General features: G+C 39.7%; 2 protein-coding genes across 4 annotated transcripts in view; one reads left to right on the forward strand and one right to left on the reverse strand.

The window, feature by feature from the left end:
- Nucleotides 1-104: 104 nt before the first annotated feature.
- Nucleotides 105-4,202, forward strand: abhd14b (abhydrolase domain containing 14B). 2 transcript variants are annotated; one of them, XM_030730465.1, is made up of 4 exons: nt 105-237; nt 866-1,080; nt 1,803-2,044; nt 3,564-4,202. In XM_030730465.1, the coding sequence occupies exons 2-4, from the start codon at nt 867-869 to the stop codon at nt 3,741-3,743; spliced, it is 636 nt and encodes a 211-aa protein (XP_030586325.1). In that variant the 5' UTR covers nt 105-237; nt 866; the 3' UTR covers nt 3,744-4,202. The 2 variants fall into 2 exon arrangements, with proteins under 2 accessions (XP_030586325.1, XP_030586326.1); XM_030730466.1 differs by lacking the exon at nt 105-237 and adding an exon at nt 551-644.
- A 2,059-nt stretch (nt 4,203-6,261) lies between these two features.
- cacna2d2a (calcium channel, voltage-dependent, alpha 2/delta subunit 2a) overlaps nt 6,262-14,096 on the reverse strand; it is a 178,823-nt gene continuing 170,988 nt past the window's right edge. For both annotated transcript variants that reach the window (XM_030730460.1, XM_030730461.1), the window contains 9 exons: nt 13,986-14,033; nt 13,797-13,868; nt 13,551-13,703; nt 12,697-12,749; nt 12,095-12,150; nt 11,674-11,797; nt 11,262-11,371; nt 10,896-10,978; nt 6,262-8,841 (listed from right to left, as the gene is read on the reverse strand). In XM_030730460.1, coding sequence (XP_030586320.1) covers nt 8,719-8,841; nt 10,896-10,978; nt 11,262-11,371; nt 11,674-11,797; nt 12,095-12,150; nt 12,697-12,749; nt 13,551-13,703; nt 13,797-13,868; nt 13,986-14,033 — 822 coding nt within the window. In that variant the 3' untranslated portion in view covers nt 6,262-8,718. The remainder of the gene's footprint in view (nt 8,842-10,895; nt 10,979-11,261; nt 11,372-11,673; nt 11,798-12,094; nt 12,151-12,696; nt 12,750-13,550; nt 13,704-13,796; nt 13,869-13,985; nt 14,034-14,096) is intronic.

Consider the following 14,096-nt stretch of genomic DNA (forward strand, 5'->3'; position numbering starts at 1 on the left):
AACTAAGACCAAAAAACAAAAACAAAAAACCCACAAGAAACCTTTTGAATTGTATTTTTTCAATTTCTGCCGCAATGAACGCAATTCTTGCGACAAACGCTAGACGTCAGTAGTATAATTTCCAAAGGTTTTAATCTTTCTCTTGTTTTCCGGCAGATACACTAGAACTGCGGCTGGTTCAAGAGCTGCGTACCTTTTCTTAACTTTGCTCTTTAATCATCGGGGATTCACAGTCGGGTAAGGAGATGGGTGGGTGGGTTGTTATTTACTCATCTCGTGTGTTTTGATGACAAACAAAAAAAGTAGCTCGATGTTAAATAAAATTATCTAATCTGGACTTTGACCTGACTTGTTTAACCTGTCAGCTGTCCACACACTGCTCTCCTGTCTGCTGATTTTACTTCACTGGACATCCGGTTAAGGCCAAACTTTTTATATATATTTATTTAAAAGAGAGAGGAGCGTGGACAAACTCACAGCAACAGCACGGTGCACTGTGGTTTAATAAAAGTGTTAAGCAATAAACCTGCTATTAAGACGGTCTGATTCACGGTTAGTGGATTAAAGGGGCGGACCAGTGAGTAATGGGAAGTTGTTGTTACGCTCAAACGCGTAAAAATATCGTCTGTTTTTACGTCAGAAAGGTAACACTTTACCGTGCCCATCTGTGTTTCGACTTTGTACGCATTTGTGGACTTGTGATGCATTTATAGGCAGTTATGATTTTCATTAAACTATATTATATTTGTAAATACATCTTATTTATTTATTTATTTTTTTTAAGTGCAGCCTTCTACATATGACTACATGTAGGGAACAGTGATGTAAAAATAACAGCTTTTTCTGTTTTGCTGTCATTGTTCAGGATGGCAGCTGTTAATATGACAGAGGGTACTGTGCAGGTGGAGAGCTGCGACTCGCCACTGTTCTACAGACAAAGCGAACCTGTCACAGGAGACGCAAAAATGTCAGTTTTGCTTCTTCACGGCATACGCTTCTCTTCAGAAAACTGGCTCAGCATCGGCACTCTGGAGACTCTGGCCAAAGCAGGTTGCCGTGCAGTCGCCATCGACCTGCCAGGTGCGTCTGTGGGGGAACAAACTGGGTCTACTTCCCTAGCTTAACTTTTAACTTAAAAGTCTGCATGACCAACTAGGCAAAACAGGTAATAGGCTGTGCCTCAGGGTCAAAGTTTCCAGTCTTTGGTGTTTTGAATGCTGGCAAATATGAGACTACTGATATTACACAGTAAACGTTATTATTATTGTTGATTATATTATGAGACCTGTCATTTTTTTTCTTAAGCAGAGTTTTGAAAGTGTGCCACTCTGGGTCCCCATAAGACAAAAAACATAGCTAGCTGTGCCCTATTGTTTTCTTCACCTATGTTTTCATAGACTATGCCAAATTTGAAACTTTACCTGTATGCCATATTTATGGATATGTATTTGCAGTTGACATCAGGACTTTGGCATTATTTGGAAAGTGTAAGTCACACCGATATGGGTTCAAATTTGAAGGTTTTTAAAGGACTGAATTGCCTCCATGAGTCATTGTTACAGCGTGCCTTCTGCTTGTTAGCAGAATCTGATATTTTTGTCTCATGGTTTGACAACCTCCAGTGATGATCTGGCAGGCACTCTGTAATTTATATAGATCATGGAGGCAGCATGGGCCCAAAAGAAAATGTTTGCCTCAGGGCCAGTAATTAGGTTAAATAAGTCCATGTCCATCATCAAACCTCACTGCTCCCCTCCTCTTCCTTTCTCATGTGTATGCTGTCCTCCCCTCTCTGTCCACAGAACTTGGTCGGTCTAAATCGGCCAAAGCCCCGGCGCAAGTGGGGACACCCGCCCCTGCAGGTTTTCTCAAAGAGGTGTGTGAGCAGCTGAACCTGATCCCGGCAGTGGTGATTAGCCCATCCCTCAGCGGAATGTATTCCCTGCCCTTCCTCCTTGAGCACCAGGCTCTGGTACGAGCCTACATCCCTGTCGCTCCCATCTGCACGGACAAATTCACAGCAGCGCAGTACCAGAGTGTAAAGGTAAAAGTCTTTGTGTGAGGATATGCCTCTGCTTGGTATTTCTTTGTAGTTTCCTCTCCTGCAAAACTTTTTTTTTTTTTTTTTTTAACAGTATGTGCTCTCTTCAATTCCTTTAAAGGATAACCTGAGTAACTGTGAATGTCATCCCATTTTCCAACACTTCACTCCTTTTTAAAAGAGCTTTACCTGCACAGATGTCACTCGCTTTCATCCAGCTCAGAAATTTCTTAGATGGCAAACCAAGTGAAGGCGCATAACCGATGAGGAAAGTGCTGAAGAAATGACAGAACAGGAACTATAAGTAATTCACAAAGCTATCAGTGATTGAGGAGGGCGGACATCCTTCTTTCTTACTCCATACTTGTCCTCTATTTTAATCAGACAGATTAGGTGTGCATGTACATTTTTTACATTGTAATGGCAGCTTTAATAGCTGGAGCCTATTCCAGCTGACGCTAGGCAAGAGGTAACACACACCCTGGACAGGTGGCCACTCCATCACACAGCTAACACAGAGACATGTAACCATCCACACTCAAATTTACAAATATGGCTCACACAGAATGAGCAAGTAACCTAATTAAACATGCAATTTTCATACAGAAAACCAGAAGCATATTAAATGCAGAAACTTTTCATTTTTTGTTTTTTCTACTTTTATTTGCATAATATTCTAAAAACCCTGCTTGCACATTAAAGTCTTAGGTGACCAGGCACAGGTGTGCTGTGCCTTTTCATACAAGATATTAAAAAGTTTATATATATATATATATATATATATATATATATATATATATATATATATATATATATATATATATATATATATATATATATATATATATATATATATTCAAAAATACAGATAAGCTATTTTAAGAAGAAAGTGGGCTCCTAAAAGAGGTAAACACTACTCCAAAATACTGCTTAACAGATTATGTTTGAAGATACAGGAGTCGTCTGAGTGGATGTTGATACAAACAGTTGTAGACTCCTCTCTAAACTCCACCAAGCTGCCTTCTCACAGGCGCTTCAGTTTTTCTGATGAAGTAATATGGCATCTTTTGACTGAGGCTTCAGTTTGGACCATCTGATCAGTGTCTTGCAAGTCCCCCAGCTTTAAAAAAAAAATGGTACATAGACAAAGTGTATTTTAATGCATGCTGTTGTTATATTTTTATATAAGAAGGATCTGAATGTCTCTTGTGTAGCTGGAAAAAACTAATATGACTGCAGTTTTTTTTTTCTCTCACTTTTATTTACTTTAATTCTTATTGACCACTAGACAGAGAAATCTGTTACACCTAAATTGTAGCTTTTAGTCTCTTAGCTTTTCACAGGACCAGTTTTTCCTTTTTAAACTTGAGGTAAAATTTAGGACATCTGCACAATCCCTTTAGTTATTGGTTTGAATTTAAAAACAAACAAAGGAGAGAGAGATTTAAAAATGAGAGAGAAAGAACAATGGAAATTACTCTGCAAAAGGATCTCTTTGTCATTGCGTTTTTTGTGTGTCCAGGTCCCATCGCTGATCATTTACGGCGACCAGGACCATCAGCTCGGGGAGGTGTCACTCCGTAACCTGAGCAATCTGGCCAATCACAAAGTGGTGGTGATGAAGGGAGCGGGCCACCCCTGTTACCTGGACGACCCAGACACTTGGCACAAAGAGCTCACGGAGTTCCTTAATACGCTGTGAAGCTCTTCGCCGTGCATTAGTGGAGCGATCGCCAAGAACGCAGTCACGCATAAATGATTCAGGAGCCACATGTGCAAACATTATTTACTCGTGAAGAATTTAAGCCACACATTCCCAGTGCTAAAGCTGATTATGTCTGCAGACGTAGCCTTTTCTAATGATGACAACAGATGAACTTTTCCTTAAAAGGTTTAAGCTGGAAGATTTTGAGAAACATTGTTTCTTGCTGGTGATTAAATGAGAAGCCCGACGCTGATCTTGTATGTGTACACTAAACATGAAGCTAAAATTGAACCCAACCTTATAGGATAGCAAATTGGGCTACTCACTGAAGACTTTTCATTATTTTAGTTTCAATCAGTGACTCTGGAAACTGTTTTTCTTGTTGTAAAATATTTAGTTTGGTTTAATTTTAATAACTGACTAAAGCGACCATTAAATAGCATTTTATAAAATCACCACGGTTGGTTTTTTTTTTTTGTTTGTTGAATGCACACAAAAACTGAGCTGAGGGCACCTGATCGTGGCTGAGAAGGAACACTTTGAGAAGCATTTCTACAAATAGGCCAGATAAAGAGTGCTAAATAGTGAGTATCTGACTAACCAGTACAGAACTGTCTGAGAGCAGCGAATCGTGGATGCCTGAAATCTGCCAAAAACATTTTTCTGTGTAACTGATCCCAAATTTGAATAGGAATGGTGCACTTTACTCCTCACACACTCAAACTCTGTAATTATGAGGCAATCATAGGGGAGCAGGCATGTTAATAACATGGTAATCTCTTCTATATATCTAAATGGCATGAATGCAATAATAAAGTTCAAAGAGAGCAGGCTGTAGGTTCGTCACTTTCATGTCTTTGTGCCATGTTAGTTTAGCTGAATGCCGGCTGCAGCGTTAAATTTAACTCACGGACACAAGGGTTGTATTGATCATCTCTTCCCAGCATGAAAGTGAATATTTTTTACGAAACATGATTAATATGCTTTTGTAAAGCTATAATTAGGAGTTTGATTCTCGACAGACTTTATATTTTATATTTAACTGAATGAACTTGAATGAATCACCAGCCGAGTCTCGCTGAAAACAAAACAAAAAAAAACACCACACGATGAAATGAAGTGAAAAATATGAACATTATTTAATAACTGATTCTCTGTAATAAACAATCTGAAAATATTTTACAAGGAGTCACAGACACAATATTTTACAAATTTTGCCCTCTTCTTTTTTTTTTTTTTTTTAGTAGTTTGTTTTTTTCTTTTAGCTTCATCTGTACAAAAGAATGGAGCGACATGGACCAGTGCCCAGAAAAGAAGGAGCTAAATCTTCCACACATACAAACATTCACACTCACACACGTACAAGGAATAAAAGAAAGAAAGAAAAAAAGAGAAAACATTTTGACATCAGATCTCAAACTTATCAACAGAGCTGTATTCCTAGATTTTTTAAACTTCACTGAAAGTTCGACTGACTTTACTTTTTTTTTTTTCCTCTAAATGTTGCTGTTATTTTTTCACACACGTGTCAAACATGGTCACATAGCACCAGACTACAGACTACAGAATCACATACACACGTGTCTTTCCCACATAGACGCACCAACACAGATGCAGCGAGGGTCGGTGTGTGGGGGGGGGGAGACGCTTCATGAAAATCCGCCTTTATCTACTTTTGGGTGATGTCTTAAAGCTGACCCCCTCCCTCTCATCCCCAAGCTGGTCCAATTTTCTACTTTTGTTGGGTTTTTTTGTTTTTTTTTTGGCAAAATTAAATTTGTCATACCACAGAAATCAGAAATCCATGACCTTCTGTTCACCAGGCTCGTGATGCTCTGTGGAGACCCACTCCCTGAGCTTTCCTCTGACATCCCGTCCCCTCACAAAAAAAAAAAAAAAAAAAACACCTGGAAGGTGACGTCCTTGGCTTACTTCTGCCTGGTGTTTGACATCTCCCAGCGGGGAATGAGTCAGTGTCATTACATGGTTGCTTATAGGTGTATGTGCGTGCGTGCGTGTGTGCATGATGTCTCAGTGCAGGTGCACAAAGTGTAGGCTTACATATTTAGTTTGTGAGTGTGACTGTGCATACAGAGCCAGGAAAAGAGAGTAAGTTGCAGGGGGTACATTTCCACAGGCACGTGTAGCGTTCATTTACAGACAGTGGAAATAGAGAAATACAGACAGAATAGTGGCACAGGACAGAGACAAACAGATGGCAGAAAAGTGAAACTGCATCCAGCATCAGATGATAACGGGCCGCACCCGACACTGAAAAGAGCCAGATTGGAAATACTCATCTTAATTTTCAGTTTCTTTAACAGTATGAATTTTTTTTTTCTCTGATTTGTTAAAAGCTGAGCTGCAGTTACCGTGCCAGCAACATTTGTCACATCAAATAGTACCAACGACTGTACAGAGTGTGTAGTTAAGCTTCAAACTGTCGAGTGAATCATCCCACCTGAGCAATAATACAGTGAGTCTTGGGTGGGTGTGAACATCGAAGGTCGGAGGCTTTTTTTTTTTTTTTTTTTTTTTTTTTTGAAATTTTTAAAAACTTCCACCCACTTTCAAGCATTTCATCAAACAGGCATCGATCAATAATCATTCCAAGACGTAAAAATATAAAATTAGAGCTCACTATATTTACTGCATAACACCAAGAAAAACCCAGGGGAGTGAAAAATTTTAGGATGTGGTTGTGTGTGCGTGAGAAAGAGGGTACATGGGGGTATTGGAGCTCCATATGTGTAACACTAAGGCATTTAGCGAGGCTTTGAAACAGAAAACACAGATGAACTACACATTCTTTCTGCCTCCTCTGCCCCCGTATATTAATAATTGAGCAGTCAACATGGATCTCCCTTGTTTTAGTAAAATTCCTCTTTTTCTCCACAGCGACTCTGGATTTTTGTCTGCTGCAACACTCCGAGGAAAAACAGTTATACGAGCACAACTGCCATCCCTCGAGCACATCACAACTCATTTAAAAAGACATTCCCTTTGAGGGTTTTTAAACTAACGCACATACATCCACACACAAACACACACGATTCAGGCAGAACTATAGCAGTCAGGTGGCCCTGAAAAAAAGAAAAAAAAAAAACGCTCTATGGCCAGTTAAGTCGCTGTATACTGATAGTGTAGCTCTATACATGGCTTTGTAAAGGAACGGTATAGTAACTCCATATGATGATAGTCAGGTGGCATTGGAGGAGTACAGCAACAACAGCCAAGAGGGGAAAATACATTAAGCCGAGCCAGTCAGTTTGATGGCTCTGTGTAAAGCTACTGCTTTAGCCAACAGATTCAGTCAGGCTCCTGTAGCGTCCAAAGCCTCAAAGGTGGCTGCTTTATAAAGGTACTATACAGTAGCTCTACTCTTATACAGCCGATGCGATCCAAAACAAAGTGCATCAAGGCACTATGAAACAGAGCGGCTCCTAAACATGGGAGTCTAAATGACTTTTCACACATGATCAAATAACGACCTGCGATGGATTACAACCACACTACTACTGCACACGATCACCATATTTAGTGGCCTTTTCTGCACTTTTTTTGTTGGAAATGTTGATAAGCCCCTATCCCCCAGCAGCGAATGGTTTTGAAGTTTGAACAGCATCAGTCAAAGGTAATACAAGCACACAAAAGAAAAATGATTAGCACCCCCCCGGACAAGGAAAAAAACAAAAACAAAGCAAAACTGGAACTACTATGAGGGAGAGATTTGAGTGCGTATGTTGTGCGACAAAAATAAAGCACAAATACAAATTGTGGTTAGGAGCGTTAGCCGAGGTTGTTGGAGAAGCCTCATGAGGAGTGGCAGAGGTGGGCTTTCTAATCAGAGGGCGCAGGGATTTTTTTTCTTTTCTTTAAACATCAGTCTAAACCCGAGGTCAGCGTGGTCGATCGATCATAAAGGAGAATACTACACAACATCCAAAATGTTCCTGCAGCAGCCGAACACTGATTCATATTTTACAATATATGAGCCAGATAGCACTAACCTCAAATAGTAAATATGAGGAAAAATAGTTCAAGAAAATTAGATTACCATCATGTAATTACAATAATCCCCAGTGGATGTCTTTGAAAAGCATTAATCTGTAATTATGAGTCAGCATTCAACTGCTGAGTGTCTCCTCTTCCTCTCACGGTTTATCCTAAATCTAAATCCATTTCCTCTTCGTGTTTTGGCTATAAAAATAAGACCACACAAAGTATATCTCATTTTGGCAAGTAGATATAGCGCATAAACTAATTCATGTCGTTTTAACACTTAACTTCCTTGTCATGATAAAACCTAAATATACTGTATGTTTAGAATACTCATCACTTCAGCAGTTTATACTTGACATTTTGTATACTTAACAGTTCTTTTTTTGTCTGCTATTTTTCTTCTATGGTGGCTATTACTGGCTGAATGGTCCACAGCCTCTTACGAGAGGCAAATGACAGAGTGATGAGACTCTGAAGATGGAGGAAAGGAGAAGGAGGAGAAGTCCCGCCGTCTGTCTGACAGACAGAGGTGAAGATGGACACACAACCTCAGTTCTCCAGTCTGTGGTGGGAGGTCTGCGGCGAGGAGGTCGACCTGTCGTTTTCACCCTCCCTCCTTGTCTGTATGGTGAATGTAGTGAGATGGTTGTGAGTGGGGGTGGCTGGGTGGGTCGCTATCTTTTTTCTGTCGTTGCCTCTGATGATCCAAGTGGTCCAGCACCACCCTCTCTCATCCTGCAGATGAAGGTGAGGACGCAAATGTCTCTCTGTTTTCACAAAGCAACACAGGCCAAAGCAAGCTGGGTAGCGCAGCACTCAGGGCTTCCAACTTGCTGTGATGGGAAGTCCCATAATTACCTATGACTATACCAAAGGGTAGGGTGAAGGGGCTAGGAGGTGGGTGCAGGGGGTTTAGGATGGGACAGAGGTTAAGGAGGGTGAAAAGGAGGATAAGTGCAGGAAAATGAAATTAATGTAGTAGGGAGAGAATGTGAGGACTGACAGCTGGATAAAGCAGAAGCAGCTGAATGAGGAGTAAAGTGTAGAGGGACGGACGGAAGGAGTGACCTCGCCCGCAGTCTGATGTGTTTTCCTGCAAAATGACAAAAATGGAGCTGGAATTACAGATTGAGTTTATATCAAGACGCTTCATGTCATTACTTTCTTAGTATTGTGCCATCTGTTTTTCTCAGCAGTTATTTGTAAAGCACTGGTTGAATGAGTACTTACATCTAATGATACCTCTCTGGTAATACTTTTCACCTTTTTGCAACTTTTATAAAGAAGCTTTTCAAAAATGTTTTTTTTTTTTTTTTCCAATCGACATCAAAATCGTTGGCCCACAAAAATACTCAAAGCCTAGCTAGGATCTCATTGAAACCTTGAGCTCATTACAGTTTTGAGAATCAAAAAACTACAACTAACAAATTCTTCAACTCGAGTGGCACTTTTGTGTAATTTTTCATATTGATCTCATGAAAAAAATTGTAATGTCATTGTAATGTTGTATGTTGGTCTGTCTGTGGGAGATGAAAACCTTTAAAAGTGCAGGTATATCATTTTAGCTTTAAAGATGTTTCTGGACAACTTAGATCTACATTTAGGTCCACAATTTGTTGGACAAAGACACATTTTTGTAGTTTTGCCTTACTACACCTAATGTAAGATGTTTGCAAAACCCCATGAATTAAAACTGAAAGGTTGCACTTCAATCACATATTGACTGTTTAATTTAAAATCTACTGTGGTGCACAGAGGCAAAACTACAAAAATGGTGTCTTTGTTCAACAAACAATGGGCCTGACTGTATATAATTACTAAGCCGTTACTTGTTCATTACTTGTTCATTACTTTGACCTTTGCCGAGTCACCATTTTTGCACACCTCGTATTTGAATCAACTTGTCCTAAGGCGTTTAACCGACTGTAACGAAAATCGCTCAGGATCATCTACACAAGTGGGGCATCAAAAGTTATTCGGGGTTTTATAGAATATTTAACGGTGTTGCCATGGCAACCGCATAAATTTGCCCTTCGTTTTTGTGTCTCGCCGCAATTTTCTTTGTGCATTCGTTCGCACAATCTTTGGCCGATCAGCCTCAAAATTTAATAACTTGTTTACTGAACCAGCCTGAACCCACAATTAGGGAATCAAGTTTCTAGTTGCAATAGCGCCACCTACAGAAGCAAACAAAAATTTGTATAGAGGTCCAGAATTTCAGTTTGTCTGAAATGCATCAAAATTTGTGACAACATTCCTGATATCATCCCGATCAAAAAAGCCAATCACACCCATACTCTACTTTCTACCGTGTTGTCATGGCGGCGCCCGAAATGCCCCATTTTATCCCTATGGGAAAAAGCGAAAAATCCCCCATACTAAAGTTTCTGCTTAGTTTGTCCGAAATACATGAAATTTGCTACACAGATTGCTGATGTCAGCCTGATCAAAAAAGTCAATCACACCTATGTCATATTTTGGACGCTGTTCCCATGACGATGCCAAAACTGTCCCATTTTATCCCTATGGGAAAAAATGTGAAATTTCTGCGATGGAAAAATGACCCTTGCTTTCTCAAAAATGCATACAAATGCCTGAAATTTGGTACACGCATTCTCCACATCTCCCTGAACATAAAACCTACAGGTGAAAAAGATGTAATATGTAAGACGTTGCCATGGCAAAGTCCGGAAAATGGCATCTTTTTCGTTGAGTTAGCCAATTCATCCATTTCAAAATTTCACATGTAGCAGCCAAAAAAACGGCTAAAACTGGCACGGCCGGAAAAGCACGGTTCAAATCGGCACCAGCGCTTGGGCGGCGGCCGGCGAGGGCCTATTATCGCCGCTTGCGGCTTTAATTATTATTAGTAGTAGTATTATTAATCTTGTCCTGTTGTGTTTTGACATTTTTGCTGCTGTTACACCTAAATTTCCCCTTTGCGGGACAATAAAGGCTGTTTCTTCTTCTTGTTGTTCTTCTAAATACTGACATTTGCCTATAAAAACAGAACTGGCAAGGCCCTGGTGACAAATTCTAAATATACTATATGTAACTAACAAGCACATGGATTCAGTGGTAAATTGTGTGCTTGTTTTTCTTCTAAATAAGTGGATATTGATGTTTTATGTTATCTGAAAATCTTACAGCAATGTTATTGTCGAAGCAGGTGGAGGGTCCTTTTCGATAGCGCGCCACAGCCATTTCTTCACATGGATTATCCTCCTTGTCTGAAAATTGACTCAATTAAGGGAAATTAAATTCCTTTGAGTTTCTGCTTTTTCTTTCCTTTGTGCAATTTTTCATTATGCGCCTGAGCACCAGTTCCTCACTCAGCCCCACAGACATAAATGACTGGCTATAATTCATGCCATCAATCTTAAAAATAGCCTTAAAATGAATGTGAAACGTTTGTGTTTCCACAGGTATGGCGATGAGGAGATAGAATCTAGAGATGAGAGAGTGTTTCTTCTCCTGTGCCAGCTGGTGTACAATGTGAAAAAAAAAGGATACACTCCTCCTCCTCCTGGGATAGCTTCTCTATCTCACAGGTGTTGCATGGCATCTTTTCTGCTACCACAAACAGCAAGTTGGTGTTGTTTATCCTCTTGGCATGAATCAGCCTGCAGAGAGAGACAGCTCTGTCAACAACCTCCCTCTGCTCGCTTACATCACAGACTCATTTGCTAATGGATGAGCGAGATTCATGAGACAGTCTTATAAGGCTCATTTAGCCAATGATATGACGATTTCATTAGAGCTGATATGGGTTAATCATCAGCAGAGTTTATTAACTCCAACGGAAAGATGAATCTGTCTCACTAACTGTGTCGCTGTCACACCGCGATTCTTCATGCTATTTGTCTAAGCATATGCATGTCTGATTATGTGCGTGTGTTAGGAGTATTCTGTCACGCGTACAGACCTGGAGCAGTTGCCACAGTCCTGCAGTATGTTGTAGGAGCTGCTGAGATTACTTAAATAGTACTGGGTCTGGATCATTACACAGCTCCTCTCTTTAGAGTCGATTCCCTCGGCATCCACCTCATCTGTATCGTCAGGAAAAGCACAGAGAAACAATTATCTCTTTAACGGATCTGATTTTCAGCACAATGCCCAAAGATGTATGTCATGTGTAATTGTAAAACCCTCCTCATCACTATTTCTTAACATAATTTGGATTTAAGGTTCATTCGCTGTTAGTGAACTACATTGACTGCTTAAGGTGCCAAATACATTTGAGCAAAATCCAATTTCAGTGCTTTCAAACCTTTTTCTAATATCTGCAAATTTCCTGGCAAGAAAACATGCATAGATAGAAAATTTGATATCCTGTTTTCACCCACCTGTGACAAACCAACTGTGATATGCCAGTCCATATATGAACTGTTGGAACAAGGACCTGAGGAGACACACATCTTTTAAATTCAACATGTGGACAAATAACATGGTGTTGCATGGTGTTTTTATTAGCAGGATTACTGTACATGCAGCAGTCTAGATAAAGGCCAAGGCAGGCCATAAAACTTTGCTAATTGAGTCACAGTTACCTGACTACAGAAATAGCTGTGATGGAAAATGATGGCAGTGCAATACAATACAATACAAGATTGGAATGCAGACTTTCAGCTTTAATTCAAGAAGTTTAACAAATATATTTGTATTAACTGTTTAGGTATTATAGATGTTGCTATACACAGTCCCCCACTTTCAAATTTTTGTAAAACCCCTCGAATTAAAACTGAAAGTCTGCATGACAATCACATCTTGATTGATTTAAAATTCACTGTGGTGATGTACAGAGTAAAAACTACAACAATGTCCAACAAATTATGGACCTAACTGTCTGAAATAATGCTGGGTAATAAAAACAAATGTCCGTATGTAGTATGGATAATACTGGTACAGTTTGTGTGGACTGTATGTTGCTATACATTAAAAATCTTACCATGCAGCAGCTGATGTCCACCAAGCCAGGTTGACAAAATCTGCAATAGTGGGCTACAGATACAGAGGAAACAACAAAAAGTAAAAATACTTTAATCAAACATCCATTAGGCTATTTTCAGACTGCAGGCTTTTTGGATCATAGATGTTCTGTTTTTTTTATTTGTTTTTTCTAACAGCCTAAACAGAACAAATCACATGGAGTCAGAATTTTTTTCAGTTCTGATTTGGGTCATTTTCATGTGTGATCCTAAATCAGGTATAGTTACTATTTTTTTTGCAAGCGACCCTGCGTCATACGGCTTTTATGTTACTCTAGGATCCAGCCTGTAAACCAGAAAATCCAACCAATTTACTACACACTTCCTCAGAGTCACAGGTCACAGGAAGCGAGTGTCTTGAAGAGAGGCGCTGACAGAAATAGTCAAAACAGATGTCCTACAATTATGGAGGAAATCTGTTTCGGTGAAGCGATACGCGTCACAACTACTCCTGCGTCTGACGCCACATCCACTCACACCTGCGTGCAGAAAAATTAAAGTGTAACTTAAATTTTTCTCAGCTGCCTCCATGTTTACTTTAATATAAAAGTGATGCCTATCTCCAGTTCTCACTGGAATCTGATAATGTTCCAATTAAAAAAAAAAAACAAACAAAAAGAACATTGTGAACATCCAAATGAATAATAATAATAAAAAAATCTGATCTGAGCAGCCGATCTGAGTTTTGCACAAAGACTTGTAGCATGAATGCAACATTAGCCTCTCTGTGTGTCCACCCATTGATTAAGCACATTTTCTTCTAGTCCATCTGGTCATTTTATTCACTGCATCTCTCTTTCAACTGTTATCTTACCACAAACACTCCTCTGGGTGCAGCTCCGGCTTCGCTGTTGGGCATCCGTTCACAAACAGACTGGTAATCAAATGACTGTTTGCGGTTGTAGAAAGAATTGTTGTAGAGAGCATACATCAAGTAGGGGTCAACATCACTGAAGAACATGCCCACCTGTTGGGGGTAAGAAACATGGGGCCAAGCTCAGTGTGAAGGTAAGAGAGAAACTATGATCGGTGTAAGAATGAATTCATTTTTTAATGAAACCTTGTTCCAGTCTTCCTTCTGATTGGACATGATTAGGAATCCGCCGTCATCTATTAAATAACACAGCAGATCCTGCAGATAGACAGAAATGCACTGCTAACTGAAAGCATGGAGGAAAGCTGTAGAGTGCTTGGATACACAAAGTTCAGTTGAAGTCAGGAACTTGTTAAAATTTGCATCAACACTTACATCACTGTTGGCTTCACAGTCCATTTCACAGCCCCTGTTTGGCCCACACTGTCACAGAGAAAAAACAATGTTAACTAAATAGAAAAAGAAAGATGATTTTTTTTTTCTTCA

Source organism: Archocentrus centrarchus, chromosome 5, assembly GCF_007364275.1.
Source record: "Archocentrus centrarchus isolate MPI-CPG fArcCen1 chromosome 5, fArcCen1, whole genome shotgun sequence".
NCBI classification, from domain to species: Eukaryota; Metazoa; Chordata; class Actinopteri; order Cichliformes; family Cichlidae; genus Archocentrus; species Archocentrus centrarchus.